Here is a 21,707-nt window from a genome sequence, read left to right on the forward strand (position 1 = left end):
AAATTCACTTAGAATGGATTAATATTCTTAATAAACTTCTTAGTACTTTTCAATGGGTTTTTAATTACTTTTGGAGTTTCTTTAACAATATCCACAGGTTTATGTGATAGATTTTTTAAATGTTGTGGAAGATTTTGTAAAGGAGTAGCTAAAGAAGTAATAGTAGACATTTTAGGAACAAAATGAGGTACATTTTGTAGGAAGTCAGGAATGTAATCCGTAAGTTCTTTTGATTCACCATTAACATCAGTTTTAGCTTCAAACATTAATTTAATACATTGCTCAACCATTTGAGGAGTATAAAGGAAATATTTAGTAGGATTTTGAGTAAATTTAACTTTTTCATAATTATTATAGAAAAGAGTGTATGGTTCTAATATTTGTTCTTTTAATACACTTCTTAGCTCCTCTTTTAATTGGTCATTATAAACTGAATATCCACTAGATACTGTATGAAGTGCTTGGAAATCTTTATTAAATGAAGTAAAAGCTTTCTTAATTTGTTCACTTTTACTAGGTCTAGCATTTAAAGTTTCATAAATTGATTGAAGAGAGTCTTTATATTCGTGTATGGCATTTTCTTTTTTTGTTGTAAAGTCACTTTCTATTTTCTTTTGTAAACTACTTCCAAATAATTTTTCAAATCCATCTAACATACACACATTCATAATAAATGCGTAATTATTTATTTTAAATATTTTTCCTAGTCTGGATTTTTCTTTTGATGCTCTTGCCTCTATCATCTGGCATAAATTTTGAATACACACATCTACAAACATTCCTACATATCCCTCATCTTCTGTTCCATTACTATTTTGTTTGTTTTCTTCTCTATACATTCTACTTATATAACTAGATAGTTGTGGAAGATATTTCTCTAATTTAGAAAGATAATGCATTGTATCAGCTGCGAGTTGAGATACTGTTCCATCTACTGGAATACTACTCTCTGTCCATGAAAATATTTTATTTAATGTAGAATCTATAAGGACTTCATCTCTAAATTTAATTAATAACGTTTTAACATTTGTATACATTGTGTCAAATAATGCATCTACTCTTTTAGTTTGAGAATCTCTTTTATCTCCTGTTGTATCTTCAACATATAAATCATCTTCCTCCTCATCATCTTCTTTTTTATCACTACCAAATGTAAATGATGATGTTAGAACATTAAATCCTTTTTCTAACGCAATAAATCCTTTTGACTTATTCTTTGGATCTTCATTTATTTTAAGTGCATTAGTGAAGTCAGCCTTCATATTTTCATAAACTTCAAGTATATCAAGTAATGGGAAAACAATAAATGGAGTATCCAATGTTTGTAATGTTGAAACAAATGATGTATATAAATCAATAAAAGCAGTGAATGGTTCATCCGTAGTCCCAACAAAGAATTTATCAAAATCGTTTTGAAGAATATCTTGCTGAAAAATACGTTCGTTTTGAAACAAAGAAAGAACATGCTTCATAGTAGTAATAAATGCATTTTTACCATTAGTATATCCTACTGTATACTCTACAACTTCATCACTTTCAGTTAATACTGGTAAAGTAATACTTTGAATAACTTCTAATAAATACTCTTTTCTATTCTCAAATATTACAGCAAAAACATCATGAGCATTAGCTCTTAATAATGTTCCAGCTTCAAATATTATTGGCATAGCTTTCTTTAACATTTGAAGATATTCTGTTCCAATATAAGACTCTTTTGATAATATTTGTGAAACACTTTCTGGTTTACTAATCTCAACAAATAAATCATTATAAAATACTAACGTTTTATCATAAACTATTTGTAAATGATTCTTTGTATCTATTTCATGTGCACTATAAAATTGATATTCTTTTCTATCATTCATAAATTGATAAATTTTAATACAGTCTTGAAGTAAATTAACACATTCATCAAATGTATTTACACTACCAATTCTTTCTTGTATTCCATTAGCTAACTTTAACATATCACCAACTTGGTTGATTGAGCCAATAGCATTTTGTAATAACATTTTATCTTTCTTTAATGAATCAATAGTATTGTCTACTTTATTATTAGTTGCTTCTTCTAATTTATTATTTAACTCATCTATAGTAGTATGTGCTCCACTGAATAAAGAAGCAATTGAACCAATAGTTTTATCCATTCGACTGACAATTTGTTCTCCTTTTGTAAGTGAGTCAGTAATTAAATCATCCTCTTCAAGTATCTCTGAATTTATTACGCTAGATCTTAACTCAAATTGTTCATTTAATAACAGTGTGATAATTCGTTGTTGGTCTTTAGACCGTTGGTTCTCTTCCATGTCAAATCGAAGTATTAAAACAGTTCTTTTGAACTTTTTTTTCTTTTTTTTCTTTGTTCTTAAATTAGTAATTCTATTTTTAAATTATTTTCATCAATAAAATTTGTCTTTTCAATGAATGAAACTTTAGTTTATGTAATATATAACGAAATAATTCATTATTTTTAAAAAAAAGAAAAAACAAAAAAGATAAATAACAAAGAAAAGAGTATTTACTCAAAGAAATTAAATTTCAATAAAGAATCAATCAAATAATAAATAATCAATCTATGTTATTTGAATAAATTCTTAATAAAAATACTTCGATCAACTTCCATTAATTTTTCATTATATTCTACAGGACATTTAAAATTTTCTAATTTAGGAAATACGATGTCTGTGTTAACTCTTTTCTTTTTCTTTTGTATTTGTTTTTTTGTGTTATTCATCATAGGTTGACCTTTTCCAGTTATACCATAATCAACTGCATCTTTAATAAGTTGTTGATAAAAATCTCCATCATCAAATACTTCTGAAGAAGAAATAAGGTCTTCATTCAAATAAATTTTAGTTCCTCTTAATTGTTGACTTCTTCTAAACAACCTTTCTTGATCTTTTAGAATAGCATTAACTTGTTGAACAATACCATTTTGATTTGTAGAGAATTTTGATATATTCATCATTGTTGTTTTTGAATGCCATTTTTCCATGATACTAAGTCGTTGTTCATCTTTCTTTTTATTCACTTTCATTAATTTCTCTTCATCATTATCTGTTGATTTATATTCCCATTGAACTCCCCATTGTTTATCTATTGTTTCACATAACTCTGTTGTTCTATGGAAAAGGTTTTTAAATGAACTATTTAAACTTTCTAATTCTTCCTTAAATCTTTCATTATTTTCTCTTAACATTTTAATATCTTCACTTAATGGTAAACTATTTACATCTCCAAGAATTCCTTGCATCTTAACTCTAATGTCTAATGCTGTATCAAATAATTTAATTTGATTAGAAACATCTTCTTTTTCAACATCATTTGTTTTCTTTTGTATAGTTTCAACATTTAATGTTTGTTGAATTAATTTATCAGCTTCATCTTCTTCACCTTCTTCATTACTTTCTTTATTTTCATTACTTTCTTCTTCATCTTCTTCACTCATTGAATTATCTTCTTCATTACTTTCTTTATTTTCTTCTGAATTTTCTGCATCTTCTTCACTCATTGAATTATCTTCTTCACTTTCTTCATTTGATTTAGAAAAATTATTGAACACATCTTCTTTATTAACGATCTTCCCTTCCCAATTTTTATCCTCTTCAATTCCTTGTGCTGCTTTAATCTTACCAACTGTGAATGAATCCTTCATTTTGAGCTCTTCATCATTTTCAATCTTTGCTTTATCAATTTCTTCCTCTCCAAATTCTTTTGGTTGTCCAATAAGCTCATTAATTGCTTTTTCAATTTCTTCTCTTCTTGACATTGTTATTGAAATTCTTTTCTAATTCTTTTTTTAACCCTTTTTATTTTTTTGTTTTAAAGAAAACAATATAAATAGTTTTGTTATAGTTAATTATAGTTAATTTATTAAAGATAAATTCGGTGTGATGTAACAAGACTGATTTGTGAATGACAAATGGGACAGAAAGGTGTTTTATCACTTGATGTTAAAACTATAGTCAAACATGATTTACAAAACAAATGACCACATTGAGTTGTCATTACATTTCTTGTTAACTGAAGACAAATTGGACATTCAATTCCTTCACATTTCTTAGTTACTTCATTTTGATACGTGAAAATTTCACTTTTATTTTGTTTAGACACACTAGGTACTTTTGGATAAAACTTTCGTGTTTCTTTTGGTGGGTGTTGTTCTTTTTTATTAAGACTCAGTGCAAAAGTTTTTGGTTTCTTCAATTGGTTTTTAATTTCTCTTTGACTGACTAGAGACTTTTCTTCAAGATTATCAGAAGTGAGATCAATCACTTCATGATTGTTATTCTTGTTTTCCATTTGTAGATTTCAAGTTCATCTTTTTCTATTTGTATTAAAACATCAACACCTTTATTTACTTTATTGCTATTTTTTGTCTAACACCTTAGTAATTAGTATGGAATTTTGTTCTTCTTGTCTAGAGTCTAACATATTTAATACTGATACAGCCATTTTTGTTACTTCTTTTATATCATTTAATTGTTTTATTGTGACGTTATCAAGAATATTTCCTTTCATTTCATTTTCAAGTTCATCATAAGCCATTTGATATTTTTTGATTGCTTCAATACAATGAGAACGAATAATCTCTTTATTTTCTTTACTATCCTCTGTACTTTTTTCATGCAAAGAAGTGTTAATCTTATTTTGAGTGTTTGTATCAGTACTTTCAATTGGCATTTTGAAAATCACATCTTTATGTATTGTTTCTTTGGATTTATGAAAGTCATTCAAAACTCCTAAAGATGATAAGAACTGAGGTTGCTGAGGAAGTGAAATGGGATGAAAAAGAGAAGTTGATGACAATTTGTCATCTTCCCAAGGAGCTATTATTTGATTCAACCGCCACATTCCTGTCTTTTTAAGTGTGACTGTTCCAGACTCAAAAAATGAAGAATGGCTTAAAGCATCTAATAATGACTTTTTCCATTTTGAGGGAGATGTTTTAACTAAATTAATGAGAAATCTTAAAACTAAATAGAAACAAACGCAAACATTGTTGTAATGAACCAAAACAATACCAGTGATCAACAATCCACCAATAAATGTCTTTTTTTAATGAAAAATAAACACGAGGAGCATTAACAACAGAAAGAGAATACAAAATTGAACGACACAATAATTGCCATGAAATAATTTTTTTGTTCTCTTTTTTATCTAATCCCATAGACTTGATTCCAAATTGACAAAAAGGACAAAAACATAATTTTAAATGATAATCTCCTGTTTCTTCTGGTGTACTATCTATTTCATTAAATATTGGTGATTCTCTATTGGGAATATCTTGCATAAAAAGTAAATAAAATTGATAGTTTCCTTTTAAACTAAGAAATAAAAAGTTTAAACAAAAGTAGAGAAACTAAAATCTATGAAAGATAACTTTTTAATTTCTGATTTATTATTTCTATCAAACCCATTAAGGATAGTAATAGTGACTATTCATAAGAAAATAAAGTTTGCATAAATTATCAAAATTTCTCAAATGGACAAGGATGTGGTAAAATTTCTGAATATCTTTGATATAAATAATCGATTTCTTGGTCAGCGTTTGGTTCGTTTGCAATAGCATCATTAAGACATATACAATAATAATGTTTTGTTGCAATTCTATCCATCGTCTGAGAATTTAATGTATGATTTCCACCCCACCAACTGAAATAAAAATTATTTTTTTGTTTAACATATTCTCCTTTGTGTTGTTCAACAATTGTTGCTGCATGAAGAAATGAAATAACAATATCATTTGCTTTTCTAAATTTATTTTCTCTTGATTCAGTATAATTATCTATCCAAATTTCTTCCATTTCATTTAATGTATTTGTTAACATAAAATAACAATGATGTGAAGGGTATGGATGTTTGACAACTTCTCCATTTCTGAATTTTTGATTAACAAGTTTGTTAGTATGACTAACTGATCGATGCCAAATTGATCTTTTTTCTCCTTCAATGTTTGGTGCTATAAATCCATTATGATATACTCTTAATTTTGAATCTTTTGAAATGAAAAAATCTGGCTGAAGAGGTTTACCTAGTATCATATCATCATTTAAATATAAAACACATTTACTAATCCCAGGTATATGATGAATATAACTTTCAATAACATTACTATCAAATGTTGGTAAGATTGATACATTCATGATATCCCTATGAGAAACAAGAATGAGTTGTGGATTTGACTCTTTTCCCTTTTCAATGTCAAGATATTCAGGTATTTCACCATCAGTCACAAGAAAAATTCTATTAATCCATGGTGCATATTCAATAATAGAACGTAACCCAAATCTTATTGTTCCATAATCTTTATATAATCCACCTATTTTAGTTCTTCCATATTTACTCATTTCTTCTAAATGATGAGGTGAAGTTCCATTTACCCATAAAAATACTGCATCAGCTTTTCCATTACATACTCTTTCAAATGCACTTTCTAATGAATATCCATCTTTAATTAATGATACGAAACAAATGAATAATATCATCATAGAATGGTTCTATTACAAGAACTCCCTCTTAAGGGATGATGTCTTTTCATTTCAATCACTAAACATTGACAAGTGACAAGTCTGAATCATCCTTTTCACAATTGATATTTACTATTTCTTCAATTAGGAAACCCTAAAAATTTCAAAAAACTAAAAAAAAGAACTAAAGGGTATTTAAATGGAGAGTGTAACTCATATCTATCGAGCATGGAAAACCGTATTAGAAATGCTTAGGGACAGAGGATATATCACAAGTGAAGAAGATCATAACACAACACTCGAAGGATTCAAAGAACGATTTTATAAAGGAGGAGAAGGAGTAGAGTTTGTTTATTTTTTCAGAGAATGAGATATTTAATTACTCAAATGTTATATAATAAAAATGATAAGAAGATAATGTTCAACAGAAATTAAGAAATTGATAACTCACGAATAGTCATAAAGAATTAACTATAAAAGTAGTAAAAGAAAATGATGCAACTGATGGTATTATTGTTTTCTTTGCAGAAGGAGTTTCATTGAAGACAGATGTTTTAGGAAAATATTTAACAGAAGTTGAATCAGAACATGTTAAACGTGCTATTATTGTTTATAGAGGAAAACTTTCATCTCCAGTTAAACAAATGATGGAACAACCAAGAGAAGTAAAATGGGAAGCATTACTTGAAGATGAATTAATTGTTAATGTTACTCACCATATTCTTGTTCCACAACATATTCTTTTAAGTCCTGAAGAAAAACAAGAATTATTAAAGAAGTATCAAGTTAAAGAATCACAACTTCCTCGATTATTAACATCTGATCCAATTAGTAAGTATTATGGATTTCAACGTGGTGATGTTGTTAAAATTATCCGTAAAAGTGAAACTGCAGGAAGATACGTAACATATCGTGCTGTCTTTTAAATGGATTGAATTATTAAACATTCTAGATTCACTGTTTTTCTTTAGCATTTCAAAAGAATATTGTTTATTATTAAATTCATTCTTTTCAAAAATGGTATTTCTTTAAAGAAAACCAAAAAATAAGATAAAAAAATATACCATATAAAAGAATTCATTAATAAAAAAAAAGACCTTAGATACACAAGACAAAACGTTAATGTTGTTCTTCTGAACCTGTTTTATTCAATACACTTATGAGTTTTTGTTTTGTTGAGTCATCAATAGTAGTTTCTATAGTTTGATGGAAATTTAATTTGTGAGGAGTAATAGCTCGTTTTCTTTTTGGAGAAGTTGATTGTTGAGGTAATTTAGTAGATAATTCTGGTTCTAATTGAGCATATCCAGGAGTTGCTGGAGACATTCTTGGAGATGTACGAGTAATTGGAGACATTCTTGGAGATGTACGAGTAATTGGAGTCATTCTTCTTAATGGCGTAAATGCACGTTCTCTATTTACACATTCTTCCATTTTATTTGTTGATTGTGAAGGCATTTCCATTGTTGGAGGGAGAGGAATTTTGTATACTTTAAATTTGTCAACAGCATCTTTTACTGTTTGAGGTTCATCTATAGCTGCCGTAGCGATTTGTGTTAATTGTTTAATTAGTTCTTGATTTAGGAGGGTTGTAAATTTATTAGTAGTAATAATTTCTGCAGTTTGGTTTTCTTGATTAACAACAAAGGTGAATGCCATAGTTTTTGGGTTATTAAGAATTTCTGTGTGCTAAAGATATGTTAGTTTTATTTTGTATTTATTGAAGTATTTCATTTTACATTGAAATCACCAAGTGAATTTTCTTCTTTCTTATCAAATTGAAAGTACTTCATTACTATTTAAATTAATCTTTTAAAGTACATTTCTTTCATTGTAAAATAAAACACTTTTCATTTATTATAATACAAACAAGAAACATACAATACCATTACAAAGTACAGTAGAAATAGCAGGAATACTAGGTTTCATTGATAAATTAATATATTGTCTACTGTTTTTTCAAGTTGTTTTTTAATTTAATTTATTTTTTATTATTAAATATAACTCTTTTTTCATTCTTTTTTTTCTCTTCTTTTTCTTTTTATTTCATTCTCCCATTTTTCTTATTCTATTTGCCACGTATTCTTCTTTTTTCTTTGTTCCATTTTCAGAGTATCTCTTTCATGTAATTTTGAGTTTCATTTGATTAACTCAAATCATTCTGTTTCATATTTTTTTGTTTTTCGAAAAATAAAAATATAACTTAACAGATTGAATTTTTTGTCATTGTTCATTGGATTATAATTTTTGTGATAGCTATTTTTAAATTAGAAACAAAGAATAGATAACAAGGATCTGTACATTCATTTTAGATTATATGAGTAGTGAAATAGTTAAAGATACCCCACATCAATCATCAGAAGATAAAAAAGCTATTAGGGATATTCAGGATATAGTAGATGTTTGTATTCAACCAAAACCTCTTCCAGAAGATGTGAAAGCTAGATGTGATTTAGTTAATTGGATATATGCAATCACTGAAAGATATAGATTAGATAAGATTGTTGCTTTAGATGCTATAATACTTTTTGATAATGTACTTAACAAATTAACTATTTCAAGAGATTTGATTATGATGTGTAGTTTCATTGTTGTTTCTGAAAATAAACTCACAATAACTCCTATACAATTGTTTCAAATTTGTCATAACAGATTTACATCAAATGAAATCAAGAGTGTTTGTAATTCAATTAAAAAATACAATTCTTATTTGCATCAATCTGGAAATCCAATTGATTTTTGTATCTCTTATTGTTCATCATTTGTTCAATATAATAATTCATCAGTGTTTGTTGGTGATTGTATCAAGAGAAATGCAGAATTAATGATCATTTTAATTAGTTTTCTTCCAAGATTTAGTATGTTTGATTTTAAGTTATTAGCATCTTCCTGTGTTTATTTCTTTCTTAAAGAATTTATTCCAATAGTTCAAATTGTTTGTATTTTTCTTTTATAATAAAATATCAATTATTGTCAAATGTATTTATTTTCATATAGAATCTATGTTTATTATTTGGAGAAAGTTTCACAGAACAAAGAGTACAATCTTCAATCACTTCTTATAAAATGGATTTAAAAGAAAATTTAAACCTATTTCGACGTTTTCAATACTTTGATAGAACATATAGAGAAATTCAAACATATCTTAAGTTAATTTAAATATTGAACAACAACTCCATTAGTTTTATAAATTCTTTTTATACCACATTTCTTTTTTTTTATTCAACAATAAAGTCTATGAAAATAACTCTTAAGTATATAAAATGGAAATTATATTGAACGAAACAAAAAGATATATTTTAAGTGAAAATTAATTAAATGCATTTATATTGAAACAAGTACTGGATAATGGTATCTAATCCATTCTGAGAAAGAAACTAAGAATGTTTAAACATGGAGAATAAAGATAACCATATCAGTGGATTTCCACAAGAATTTTCTCAATTTCTAGTCAAATTATTTGAGATGTTAAATGATAAAGAATCAAAAAGGATAGTTGAGTATAATAAGGAGAATCATGGCTTCTTTTTGTATGACAAACAATTGTTTGTTGATTACATTTTACCAAAACACTTCCCAAATGTTAAACAAGAAAGTTTTATTAGACAATTGAATGGATATGACTTTCATAAAAAAGTTATTGATGGGCAAGACTGTTTTGTTCATGAATCATTTGACCCAACAAACTTCTCTTGTATTAAAACAATAAAAAGAAAAAAAGTTAAACGACAAAGAAAAGGAAATGAATATAAGCCAATGAAAAACAATAGTGAAGTCTTTAAAATATCACCAAGTTCTCTTGAACAGGCAGAAGAGTTACTTCCATCTCTTTCTTCTTCATTAACACGAGACTCAAAAACATTGTTTATTGAGAGAAGATATTTGACTAATAGTAACGGAGGAGGTTTTGCAATTGATGCTCTAAAAAGAAAGATTATGAACAAAAACAAAGATGAAGAACAAGAAAAACCACAACAACTGAATGAGAAGAAAGAAGTTTTAATAAACGAAAATGATAATAAAAACAATATTTGTTCGAATGATGATAAAACCATTGAAATGGAACAAAAAACTGAAATAAATAGTGGTGATAAACTTTCAAATTCTGGTGTTCAGAAACAAGTTCAATCAACAACACATATCATATTTGATGATGGAGTGGATGATTGTACTTCACAAGAATATGAAGTGAATAAAACATTAAAGACACTTCAAGAATCAGTTAATTCATTGGAAAAAGCATTCACAACTTTACAACAGAATCAAAATACAATTTACGAGGAAGTTCAAAGTTTATCAAATGTAATAACAACACTTCTTTCTATTTTCAGTTTGTCTGATCAATCAATACCACAACTCCCAAAAACAGATCGTAAAGAATTGGAAAAAGAACTTGAGTCAGAGACTCAATAAATAATTTTGAATAACTATGTTTTATTTGAAGAATAATTATGTTTAAAACGGAAAGGAACAAAGAATAGTCACTTAAAATAAAATGGTTTGAATTAAATAAAAGATAATTTAATTCTACTATTGTTGTTTTCTTTTATTAAAAAATTGATTAAACTGAATGAAGAAAAGCCAAATGTTGTATTTAATTTTGAAAATAACAAAGATTTATTTAAATATTGACAATTATATTGTTTTGATTAGTTCTTTAGAATAACTCATTTGCAATATAAACTTAGTAAACAAATATTATTGAATGAAATTTAATATTAAATAATAATTTATTGTTGAAATTAATTAGTTTTGTTAAATTGTTATAACCATCTTGCTATATCATAAATAATTTGTAACATTAATCAAATAAATATGTTTATTTTAATAAATTTACAAAACTGAATAAATTTTATTATCATATGAATATATGCTTTGAATTTGAAAGTAATACATGTCATACATGGGATTTTAATCATTTATTATTTTATTTATTTTGTATTTTACACTAGACAGTTATTTTAATAATATCTCAATATCAAAAGTATCTCACAAACAAATAATACTAATGGCAAGAAATAAAAGTTATTGTTACAACGAGAATACTAATCAAAAATGAAATTATATACTTAAATACCAACTCAAAGAGATTATGCTAATTAATAATATTAACATAACAAAATGATATAAAGTAGTATTAATAAGATTTTAATTTTAAAAGTCAATTGAGTGTATTGAATAAATAATTAATTGGAATTATTAATATGAGTATAATGAAATCAAAAATAAATAAGAAAATGAAACTAGATCAACTGAAGATATAATGTTTATTAATTGTGTTATTACTAATGTAAAAATTAATGAGTTTAGTGAATTTAAATCAATAAAATAAAATTTCATCATAATCAATAACGAATAGTTGAATGAGAATTTAAATATAAATGTTTCAAATGAGAATTTAACGAATATAACAGTCATCTATTTTAATTATAAACTCTCTTTGTATTATTTCTTCTTTCAGTTTCTTCTTTCTTTTTATTTGATAAAAACACCCTCATTGTGTATGAATATTTCAAATGAAATAAATTAACAATGAATTATAACCATTTTTAATTCACCATTTCATTCATTTTAGATGAACGAAATGTTCATATTCTTCATTGATTTGTTTTTATTCTTTTTTATTTCATTTTCAATCATTCAAGATTGAATCATTTCATTTCAATTACTATGATTCGTTTTGGTGTGAAACGTTTTGGATATTCTTTTCCACAAAGTGCATTTGATATTCCTTTATATTCAAATGAGCGTTGTTGACAAAATGATTTTGGTTTATTATTTTCTTTACTTGCACAAATATCACCAGAGTTACATCCAAAATTAAACAACCAATTATCTGATTGATTCCATAACCTAAATGCATCATGTGGTTGTTTAATATCAAATTTCATCATTCTTTTAATTCTTCCTTTTGATTTTAATGAAAATACAAATGACTTTGAATCATATATCCAACCATCATCCTTATCAATTTTCTCATTAACATATCCCCCAAATTTATTTCCTCCTTCATCTTCAATAATAATTATTATATGTTCTTTATTCATTATGTTTTCTCCAAATATTGATGTATTAACTTTCCAATCATCTTTATCTGAATCAAATATTATATTTCCTACTTTTCTATTTGTCCATTCTTCTATTTGTAACATTTCTTCCATGGTGTTCATCCCTCTCATTATTCTCAATCTTTCCTCTTCTTGTTTCTTTTTTTCCTCTTCTTTTTTTCTCTTCTTCCTTTCTAAATAATCACTGTAATGCTTTTCCCATTCTTCTTTCTTTTTATTAAATTCTGCGGTGATTTTATTAATTTCTTCTTCTAATGGCTTAATTTTATCTTCCATATTCATTTCTTCCATATGAATGATTTTATCTATTAGTTCATTCTTCGCTTTGTTAACTGTTTCTTTATCATTATTACATTCTTTCATGATTCTTTCCATTTTATCCGTTACTGTCTTTATTTTATTTACTGTTTCTTTTCCTTTCTCTATCACTAGTCTTCTTCTTCTAGCTACTTCATCAATCCTATCAAATATCCCTTCTCCCCTTTTAATTGCTTCTGAATATGTTTCATTTTCTTTTATTTCAAATACTTCATTTTTAATACTTCCTAAATAATATTGATAATTCTTAGTAGTATCATCAATTGATTGTTGAATATTTGGAAGTATTTTTACAACTTCTTTGACCAATTGATTGTTAAACAATGATTCCATTTTAATTTAGTTTGACTTTTATAAGTTCAAAATATGGATGTTTAAATAGTTAATCCACGTTATTAACATCAAGTCAATCATTATTTTGAACATCATTCTACTTCAAATAAATGTTATTCATTTTTATTTTTACAATAACAATAAATATATAATAATATTAATAATATAATAATAATAAAATTATAATATTGTTATTTTCTAAGATAAGTTTCTTTTTTCTTTCATTAAATTTATTTATTACAACAATATAAAAATAAAATTATGAAACAGTGTTCAAATATAAAGACATCACTATGATATTGAACAAATAAATAATGCCTAAAAATGAATGACAATATCACAAAATACCAGACATATATGTATTAGATAAAAAGAATAAAACTTGTCTAATATTTGATATGACTATTATAGATTATCACAATATTAATTGAACGCATTTGGAAGAAAAGAAATAAGTATAAGGAAATAAAGAATATTAAAATGAAAATAGAAAAATTAAAAGATGACAAAATAAATCCAGTAGTAATTTCAATAAACGGAATAATGAATAAAGAAAGTAATAAATTAATTAAAGAATTAAAAATTGACATTGACATCGAGAAAGAAATTAAAACCATGTAATAAAAACATGATGGATGTCATGGAATATTGATTTTATCACAACAAAACATACTCCATATAACTACAAGAAGATGAAGACGAAGGGATGGGATTAGTCTCAAATAGATAAGGAAACAATAAAAGCTAGTTCTATTAATACTGAATTAATTGCTTTATTTTAATTTATTTCTACTGTCTATGTTTATAAAAATAAAACATAACCTTTTTATCGTCGAGACAAATGACTAAGCAAAAAAATAAAAGATTTATTTTTAATAAATCAAAGAATGGCTTGTAAATTTGTTGTATTAATTCACAAAACAAAAACAGATTTTTTAAAAAAATTAGAAATGAAGTTGGATAAAGAATAGTTAAGTACATTCAGTTTTAGATAAGCTTCAAAAACATTGAAACTACCACAAGAGTGTTATAATTAAATATATCTGATATTACTAACCAACTTCTTTTTAAAAGACTAAGTTGATGCAATATAATTCAAGTTAATAGAAAGAAGAGTTAACAAACAATTAAACTATTTTCAACGACTGGAAATGACGAGCATTTCAAACACAGAAGTAAAATAACATATTTGTGTTCAAATAGATTTTCTGTTTCTTCATTACTACAAGGATGCAGTTAACTATGCTCAAATGACATGAACAAGTAGTAACATGAATAAAAAACAATTTTAAGTAGATTATTTTTTTGTATTTGGTTTAAGTGGTTTATTGGTTTAAAACACAACGTCATATATTGTTCAATTTGTATATTATTTTATCCATTGTTTGTTTATTTAAAGAAATTTCCTTGGTTTGTGAAATATTTCTAACATTAAATTACTTCTTCAAAATTTCATTCAATACTTCAAATAATACTACTCAACAGAAATGTTCATACAAGTTCAAATGAAATAAATCTTGAAGAGTGTATGTCATGCAATGCATTGAAATAACACATCAAGTAAAACTGAAAGATGGAACAGTCATAAGACAAGAAACTAATAAAATTACTAAAAAGAATATCACATCATTAACAAAAACAGTTCCAAATGAAAAGTAATGCCTAATAAAAAGTAAAGAGGTATGAATTTTATTTAAATGAAAAACAACACTGAGAATAATCATAATATTCATACTAACCACTTTTTGTATCTTCTAATTTAAGTAGTTAAGAACTTAATAATTTAATGGATATAAGCAATAAGTCAAAACCACTTTGTTGTCTGGATGTTAGTCAGGAAGGGTTAAAAAAACTTCCAGTGAAAGTAGTATTTTGTCTGATTGGGATATGTTATTTAGCAGTCAATGCACTAATTATTTTTGTATTACCATTGTTGTATTCTCTAGTTACAGTCATATTTTGGTTTATTATAGCGCAGGGATTGGTGTACTTAATCACATATAATTATTACCAGTGCCATTACGTGACTGCAGAATGTATTCCTAAACAATATTATCAAGTTGATGAAGAAAAAAAAGAAGAGGATCAATACTGTGATATTTGTAAGAGATATAAGGCAGATAGAGTTCACCATTGTAATGTTACAAATCAATGCATTTATAGATATGACCATTATTGTGCAATGGTAGGAAATAGTTTGGGGTATCATAACTATAGATATTTCTTTTTATTCCAATTTTATCTATGGGTTGCATTATTATTAGCAGACGTTCATTTGTACAAGATAGTTGTATATGTTGGTGGTGTTTGTTATTCTTTTTTTTTTCTATCTACCACTTCAATAACACTGTTTTTATAATGAGAAAATACAAAATAATCAAAACTTAAATAATAGTCACATTTCTATTATGTGTTTATAGTTCTTTTAGTATTATTCTTCGGTAACATGACATTTGCTTTAACAATGAATGTTATAGCAGTGATGTTTACAATTACATTCAATTATACTATGAAAGAAGTTGTTGATGACTTTGGTCAAATGATTAGAGAACGTAGATTTATCAAAAACAAATATTACAAATCCATTCTTTTAAATTGGAAAGAAGTGATGCAAGTTTCTCCATCAAAACCACTTTGGCTAGGATTTCTTCCAACTCCACCATTTACGTCATTAGAGAAGTTAAGCAATTAATAGAATAAAGTTGAATTAAAATAACAAGAATAAAACAAGAAGAAGAAAACAACAAAGGGATATAAGAGAAATTGACAATGAATTAATGAGGATGTTTACTTGGTTTTGTATAAGAAACTTGTTTTAATTCAGACGTATAATTATAAGTATTAATTTTCTAGATATGAATAATTTTATATATTAAAGGAAATATTACCTAATAAATATAACAAACTCTTCTACTTTTTGATTCTTGTAATGTTAAACAACCATCTCTTCTTTTTTGTTTTAAATTTCGTATTTTAGTTTTCAATTTACTTTCTTCTACAAATTGAGATTAGTATTAATGACTTGTAATTTTATAATGAATAAATAATGAAATAAACAAACCTACTAACGCTTTAATATACTTTTCAAAATCTTCTTTTCCTAATGCTACAAGAAATTGACAATTTAAATCATGAAGTTCTTTTTCTTCTTTACTTCTTTTTCTATCAGCTATTCTGAGTTTCTTTGGATCAACAAGTTCTTGATTAATAACAATATCTCTAATTCTAACTCTTTCACAATACATTTTATAATATTCTTCTAATTTATGAAATTTCATTTCTCGTTCTTCAGGAGTATCTTTATCAGTAAAAGCTATATTACAAATTGATAATTCTGCATTATTAAAATATTCAAATGCAAATTCTCTTCGATATGGATTAAAAGATGCATCATATCCTTCATATGTAGGTTGTGTACATCCTGTTTCTTTCTGAGGTCGAGAGTCAAATTCATCGTCTTTAAAATGAACAATTCGAGATGGTTTCATGTCAACTATTCCATTCTTCTTTAAGAAGCTTTCTTCAAGATCTGGAAGAGGATGTGTTTTAGAATTTAAATAATAGTCATAATAATGACTTCTACACTCTTTAGCTGTTTTGGTTTTAACAAAATTCTCGACTTCAGGCCAATTATCAAGTCCTTTTTGTTCAATAGCTTCTAATAACATTAATTCTTCATCAGCTCCCCAATCACTTGATAACAATGGAAAATGTAATGATGGTATTACTCGATAACTATGATTATTCTTATGTTTTCCAATTTCTTTTCCTTGTGAAAAACATTCTAAACATAAATCAAAATTATCACATTCAACACATGTTATTCTTGTCATTGTAGTAATGACTTTATTACAAGAGTTACACGTAATGTGTTCCCAAGGACAATACAATGCCATTTTATTTTTTTTTAGATTTTCATTTTTTTATTCAAGTACTTTTGTTATTGAGTAACATTCATCAACAAAAAGAAAGGAATAAATCAACTAATAATCAAAATTACTTTTCCACAATGTTTCATTCAATAACAATGATACTAATGAAGAGGCTAATACCGCTAAAGTGTTTAATAATGTAACAAAACTAATTCCCAATTCTCGTTGTTCTTTTTTCATTTGTTTAGTTAAAATCCAATACATTACTTGAACATAACCACTTCCACCAACTAACCCAACAACTAACATGATGACTATCATTAACCAAATACCCCATTCATTGTACATAAAATGTAAATTGCCTTGAATTGACATCAAAATGCATAACACACATTGGATTATTGTCAATATCCAAACTGGTTTAATCTTGAATAATGGTAATGAACTTCGAGAAATAAAAACTCCTAATTGATAACAAAATGCAAGAACTTCATAAAAATTTTTAATGAAAAAGTTGTTACTTTCTTCTGATTTTTCTTTGTTAAATGCAACATAGATAGCACCAGGGTTAATAACATATTCAAAAAAATAAATCAATGTGAGATTGATTCCTAACCACCATGTCATTTGAATTCCACTTTTTAACTTCTCTAAGAATGTTCCTTCTTCTTTTTGTTCATCAATCATTAAATCTAACTCATTCTTTAATTCTTCTTTAATATTATCATATTCATTATGCTCTTTTTCTTGTTTTCTATCATTATTAGTATCATTTATCAATGTTTGTTGTTCTTCATTTGTACTAACTTCTGGTTTAATCATAAAGAAGAAGACAATTGCATAAATAACACAGAGAGGTGTTAAACAAGTAAAACTAATAGTATTTGGGATGTTTAATCCAGTAAAAAATAAATACAATCCACTTCCAGCTACCCCAGCAAACCCTGTTCCACTTGACCATCCATTAACCATTTCAGGTGGAAATCTGCCAGAGTATGATAAGATGACAGATTCTGCAAATGATTGAACTCCTCCAATAATCAGAATCATACAGAGACATAGTCCAAAAAATATAAATGAAGTGGTTTGAGTATATTCTTGAAGTAAAATACATAAAACCATTCCAAACAATCCAACTAAGTTAAAAATTGTAGAAAACAATAATCTAATTTTAATAGGTATTTTATATAAAAACAACATGTTCAATATTCTTAGGATTAACCCTGCAAATACATTGCACCATAATATCAATGGATTCCATTTGTCTGCTTTAAAAAATGAACATAAACTACTTGCTGATGAATTGACAACAACAAAGTTAATATTGTTTATTGTTCCTATAATAAAAAATCCAATGTAATTCCTATAATAATTCCATCCTTTTGTCAAGTGAATAGTCTTAAGTATTTTAGAAACTGTCATTATATATTTAAGTTCGTTTTCATTCATCTTTTTCGTTTTTACAATAAAATAATTCCCTGATTCAAAGATGATATGTCAGAATAAAATTGAATGATTTTCTTAATTCTTCAAAGAAGATTTACTTATGTAAGTAATGGAAGTTAATGAGAAAGGTGTTTTTATTTGAAAAAAAAAACATAATGATTGAGTTGTGTCATTGCAAATTAGGTTAATTAAATTAAAGTTATAGCACTGTTTCATTATTGGATATATATGGAATAAATAGTAATTTCACTGAATTAATTTGTTCTTATTTATTCATATGATGCACTGAAGTTATATACTGATCGAATAGAAAAAAGATATTTTAAAAAAATAAATGTTGTAGTTAATTGAATATCATAATAACATTTTGTTGATAACAGATAACCATGGTACTTGAAATTATTCTTCTTTGGATGGAAGTTTTATTTTGATGGTTTGTATTTAATTGGGTTTTCATGAACTTTAGTATAACATCAACTACGATGGAAAATATAAGAAAAAAAAAGAATAAATGAATTTGATTAAAGATAAATCAATAAACAGAACCACAAAAATGGAAACTGATGAAAGTGAATAGAAAAACTGATAAAAAACATACAACTAAAAAGAAAATATTATGAACTACAAATGGAAAAATGAAAGAAGTTAACTATCAATGACTTTTATTTATAATGATTGTTTCATACAAAGAATAGTTAAGATGTTTTTTTTTAATTAATTCGAGTTTAGAAGGATTTTTTTGAATAATGTTTGATTGAATGAAATGATGTTAATACTGTCTAAAACATTCTTCATTCATCATTTCGTAAAACTTAAAAAAAATCATATTTTCAATAATGTTTTATTCAATAAAAATGATGTTTCAGACTTTTCTTAACAAATAATAGAACTTTATAATTATTCAATTAAACCAAGACGAAAGAATAATGAACAACCAAACATCAGAGTATATGTAGAAACACTTCTATTGTTCATCAGTCATTTTCTAAAGAAAATGTTTACTATTCTAAGAGTGATTTGAGAATAATAGTTAATACTGTTATATGTTTCTATCCACTTCTATATATTCTTAATTAATAGTTGATTGACTATAGTATTGTATAATAATCCTTCTTTTGCTGCATATGTATTATTTAGTAGACAATTTAAACAAGTTATTGATCTGTAGTTTTGATTGTCTAATTTATCTCATTTCTTATATACTAATATTATTCTTTATTTGATAAAATGAAGAGGTATTTCATTAGAATGAACAATATTCGTTAAATAATTTCAATAAGTGCTTCATTTGTTGTTCTAAATATTTAATCCAAAAACCTTATATTTGATCAATTCCTGATGCTTTCCATTTGTCATTGAGTTTAATACCATAATCTAAATCGTTATGAGTGATTATTGACATTCTATTATTAATTATGTCTTCTAGTCATATTTCATATAAACTAATATTCAGGAAATCTATAGTAGTATTAGTTTCATACCTTTATTTCCAGAAATTAATAGATGAGATATTATCTGGATATTCATCTTCTTTATGCTTATTTAGGTGTTATCTCTTTCCATATTTCATCATTTTGTATGAATGTTGTTTATGAGTTATTCAAAAATTAAACAATAAAAATTAAATAATGGCATTATTAAATTTATTGTTAGAAACAAAAGCCATTACTCATCTCCTAAAGGAGTAACAACTAATCCAAAATTGGTTTTTTTTATTTTTCCATGGACATGCTCTGATGGGATCCATATTGGATGACCTGGAAATTTTGTTTTTACTTGTTTTAGAGTCATTTCATATGGCTCTTTCATTTCTTTACGACACATGACATTGCCGGAATTCAAAAGAGTAAGACGCATTACGTCTTTGCCTTTGCTTCTTTTAATCCTCTTTGGTAAGACAGGCTTTTTGTCTTTTTCTACACTAATAATCTTACTCAAGGTTTTTCCACACAACCCAGTGTTGGTTGGTTCTTTAAACTCATGAAGAAATTCTTCACAACTTTTAAATGCACTGATAAATGAGTGTGAACTATTTTCACAGTCACTGTTTCGTTGTTGTAATTCAACTAAACATGAAGCATTTGGTGAAGCTAAAGTTGACATATTTATTCTGTTTATGAAAAAAATAAGTTCTGTTTTTTTTTAAAAACTTCATAAGAAAATTAAATTAAATAAAATAATATAATATTAATTTTTAAAAGTCATATGACATTTATGAATAAAATTGGAGAGATGAAGTAATAAATATAAAAAATAAGTTCATAATGAGTGATTCAAATTAATAATGAACCATTTCAATTATTAGACTTTCTTTTTATTAGAAACATTCTACACTAATTTCTTCTGGTTGTTTTATTTCATTAGTTAAACACTTTATAAATTGTGTTTATACTTATTTTCTTTATTTGTTATTCTTGATATTGAAGGTGGCACATCTGAAGCAACACCTCACAAACTTTAATACAATTTAATATTTGACTCTCTCAGTTATTATCTGGTTATGACGGTTCATTTGAATAAGAAATGTATTAGGAAATGCTGCAAAGGGTGGAACAAGATATTATGATAGAATATGACATAGTGTAATATAAGGATTTGCTAAAGTGATTAGTCAAAGTAATATAGTGGTAGTCAAATGTTTCATTCTCTCTTTCATAAAATAAAAAGGAGGAAATGGTGTTGTTTAAAATTAAAACAGAAAACAAAGAATAAGATTAAAAAGAAAGAATAAGTAAAGAAATTTGAGAAGACATTAATAAGAAGAAATAAAACAAAGTATTGATTTTCTCATCTTCCTATAAAAACATAAATGATAGATTAAACAAAGAGATTACTCTTTTTTAAACACAAGCGAAGGGATATGATTAATCTCCACTGATCAAGGAAGAACAGATGAAAATTCTATTACCATTTAATTAAATAATTTTTATTAAATATTTTATCTTTGGTAACATTTCATTGTTAGACGTATGATTGTAGTATTGGTAATACACTTTGTTTATATAATTAATTTCATTGTTGATTGATATATGTTTAGAAAACCATTTATGGTATTGTATTTGCAATTTATTTGTTAAATAATGGTTATGTTTAATTGATGATAGAACCACAATATTTTCCATCACTTTTCATTAAAAAGAAACACTTACTATATATTGTGTTTGGTGTGTTTAAGTTATTAAAACTCTTATTTTGATTTA

The 21,707-nt window shown here is 25.8% G+C and overlaps 13 protein-coding genes across 13 annotated transcripts, besides 4 other annotated features; 4 read left to right on the plus strand and 9 right to left on the minus strand.

Annotated features, from left to right (window-relative positions):
* Window positions 1-8: 8 nt before the first annotated feature.
* Window positions 9-2,306, minus strand: EHI_142040 (exocyst complex component exo70, putative; the record flags this gene model as incomplete). The annotated part of the gene is made up of 1 exon (XM_645683.1): window positions 9-2,306. One exon carries the CDS (start codon window positions 2,304-2,306, stop codon window positions 9-11), a length of 2,298 nt encoding a protein of 765 aa, XP_650775.1.
* A 272-nt stretch (window positions 2,307-2,578) lies between these two features.
* Window positions 2,579-3,769, minus strand: EHI_142050 (uncharacterized protein; the record flags this gene model as incomplete). Its single annotated transcript, XM_643480.1, has 1 exon — window positions 2,579-3,769. The coding sequence occupies one exon, from the start codon at window positions 3,767-3,769 to the stop codon at window positions 2,579-2,581; it is 1,191 nt and encodes a 396-aa protein (XP_648572.1).
* Window positions 3,770-3,873: 104 nt separating this feature from the next.
* EHI_142060 (zinc finger domain containing protein) lies at window positions 3,874-4,302 on the minus strand (the record flags this gene model as incomplete). Its single annotated transcript, XM_643479.1, has 1 exon — window positions 3,874-4,302. One exon carries the CDS (start codon window positions 4,300-4,302, stop codon window positions 3,874-3,876), a length of 429 nt encoding a protein of 142 aa, XP_648571.1.
* A 66-nt stretch (window positions 4,303-4,368) lies between these two features.
* EHI_142070 (uncharacterized protein) lies at window positions 4,369-5,293 on the minus strand (the record flags this gene model as incomplete). Its single annotated transcript, XM_645680.1, has 2 exons — window positions 4,369-4,952; window positions 4,993-5,293. The coding sequence occupies 2 exons, from the start codon at window positions 5,291-5,293 to the stop codon at window positions 4,369-4,371; spliced, it is 885 nt and encodes a 294-aa protein (XP_650772.1).
* A 178-nt stretch (window positions 5,294-5,471) lies between these two features.
* On the minus strand, window positions 5,472-6,491 carry EHI_142080 (glycosyltransferase, putative; the record flags this gene model as incomplete). Its single annotated transcript, XM_645679.1, has 1 exon — window positions 5,472-6,491. The coding sequence occupies one exon, from the start codon at window positions 6,489-6,491 to the stop codon at window positions 5,472-5,474; it is 1,020 nt and encodes a 339-aa protein (XP_650771.1).
* Window positions 6,492-6,669: 178 nt separating this feature from the next.
* EHI_142090 (RNA polymerase subunit Rpb5, putative) lies at window positions 6,670-7,396 on the plus strand (the record flags this gene model as incomplete). Its single annotated transcript, XM_645678.1, has 2 exons — window positions 6,670-6,815; window positions 6,928-7,396. The coding sequence occupies 2 exons, from the start codon at window positions 6,670-6,672 to the stop codon at window positions 7,394-7,396; spliced, it is 615 nt and encodes a 204-aa protein (XP_650770.1).
* Window positions 7,397-7,589: 193 nt separating this feature from the next.
* EHI_142100 (uncharacterized protein) lies at window positions 7,590-8,129 on the minus strand (the record flags this gene model as incomplete). Its single annotated transcript, XM_643482.2, has 1 exon — window positions 7,590-8,129. The coding sequence occupies one exon, from the start codon at window positions 8,127-8,129 to the stop codon at window positions 7,590-7,592; it is 540 nt and encodes a 179-aa protein (XP_648574.1).
* Window positions 8,130-8,787: 658 nt separating this feature from the next.
* On the plus strand, window positions 8,788-9,629 carry EHI_142110 (uncharacterized protein; the record flags this gene model as incomplete). Its single annotated transcript, XM_645676.2, has 2 exons — window positions 8,788-9,405; window positions 9,468-9,629. 2 exons carry the CDS (start codon window positions 8,788-8,790, stop codon window positions 9,627-9,629), a joined length of 780 nt encoding a protein of 259 aa, XP_650768.2.
* A 234-nt stretch (window positions 9,630-9,863) lies between these two features.
* EHI_142120 (heat shock transcription factor, putative) lies at window positions 9,864-10,883 on the plus strand (the record flags this gene model as incomplete). Its single annotated transcript, XM_645675.2, has 1 exon — window positions 9,864-10,883. The coding sequence occupies one exon, from the start codon at window positions 9,864-9,866 to the stop codon at window positions 10,881-10,883; it is 1,020 nt and encodes a 339-aa protein (XP_650767.2).
* A 2,547-nt stretch (window positions 10,884-13,430) lies between these two features.
* Window positions 13,431-13,964: a repeat region.
* A 1,011-nt stretch (window positions 13,965-14,975) lies between these two features.
* On the plus strand, window positions 14,976-15,881 carry EHI_142130 (zinc finger protein, putative; the record flags this gene model as incomplete). Its single annotated transcript, XM_646086.1, has 2 exons — window positions 14,976-15,494; window positions 15,585-15,881. 2 exons carry the CDS (start codon window positions 14,976-14,978, stop codon window positions 15,879-15,881), a joined length of 816 nt encoding a protein of 271 aa, XP_651178.1.
* An 82-nt stretch (window positions 15,882-15,963) lies between these two features.
* Window positions 15,964-17,085, minus strand: EHI_142140 (transcriptional adaptor ADA2, putative; the record flags this gene model as incomplete). The annotated part of the gene is made up of 3 exons (XM_650997.2): window positions 15,964-16,038; window positions 16,096-16,184; window positions 16,251-17,085. 3 exons carry the CDS (start codon window positions 17,083-17,085, stop codon window positions 15,964-15,966), a joined length of 999 nt encoding a protein of 332 aa, XP_656089.2.
* An 87-nt stretch (window positions 17,086-17,172) lies between these two features.
* Window positions 17,173-18,510, minus strand: EHI_142150 (BTN1 protein, putative; the record flags this gene model as incomplete). The annotated part of the gene is made up of 1 exon (XM_650998.1): window positions 17,173-18,510. The coding sequence occupies one exon, from the start codon at window positions 18,508-18,510 to the stop codon at window positions 17,173-17,175; it is 1,338 nt and encodes a 445-aa protein (XP_656090.1).
* A 1,038-nt stretch (window positions 18,511-19,548) lies between these two features.
* Window positions 19,549-19,656: a repeat region.
* Window positions 19,631-20,086: a repeat region.
* An 86-nt stretch (window positions 20,087-20,172) lies between these two features.
* On the minus strand, window positions 20,173-20,610 carry EHI_142160 (uncharacterized protein; the record flags this gene model as incomplete). The annotated part of the gene is made up of 1 exon (XM_646084.1): window positions 20,173-20,610. The coding sequence occupies one exon, from the start codon at window positions 20,608-20,610 to the stop codon at window positions 20,173-20,175; it is 438 nt and encodes a 145-aa protein (XP_651176.1).
* A 320-nt stretch (window positions 20,611-20,930) lies between these two features.
* Window positions 20,931-21,437: a repeat region.
* Window positions 21,438-21,707: the final 270 nt, after the last annotated feature.

This window comes from Entamoeba histolytica, genomic scaffold (assembly GCF_000208925.1).
Source record: "Entamoeba histolytica HM-1:IMSS scf_1104750518443 genomic scaffold, whole genome shotgun sequence".
NCBI lineage: Eukaryota > Evosea > Mastigamoebida > Endamoebidae > Entamoeba > Entamoeba histolytica.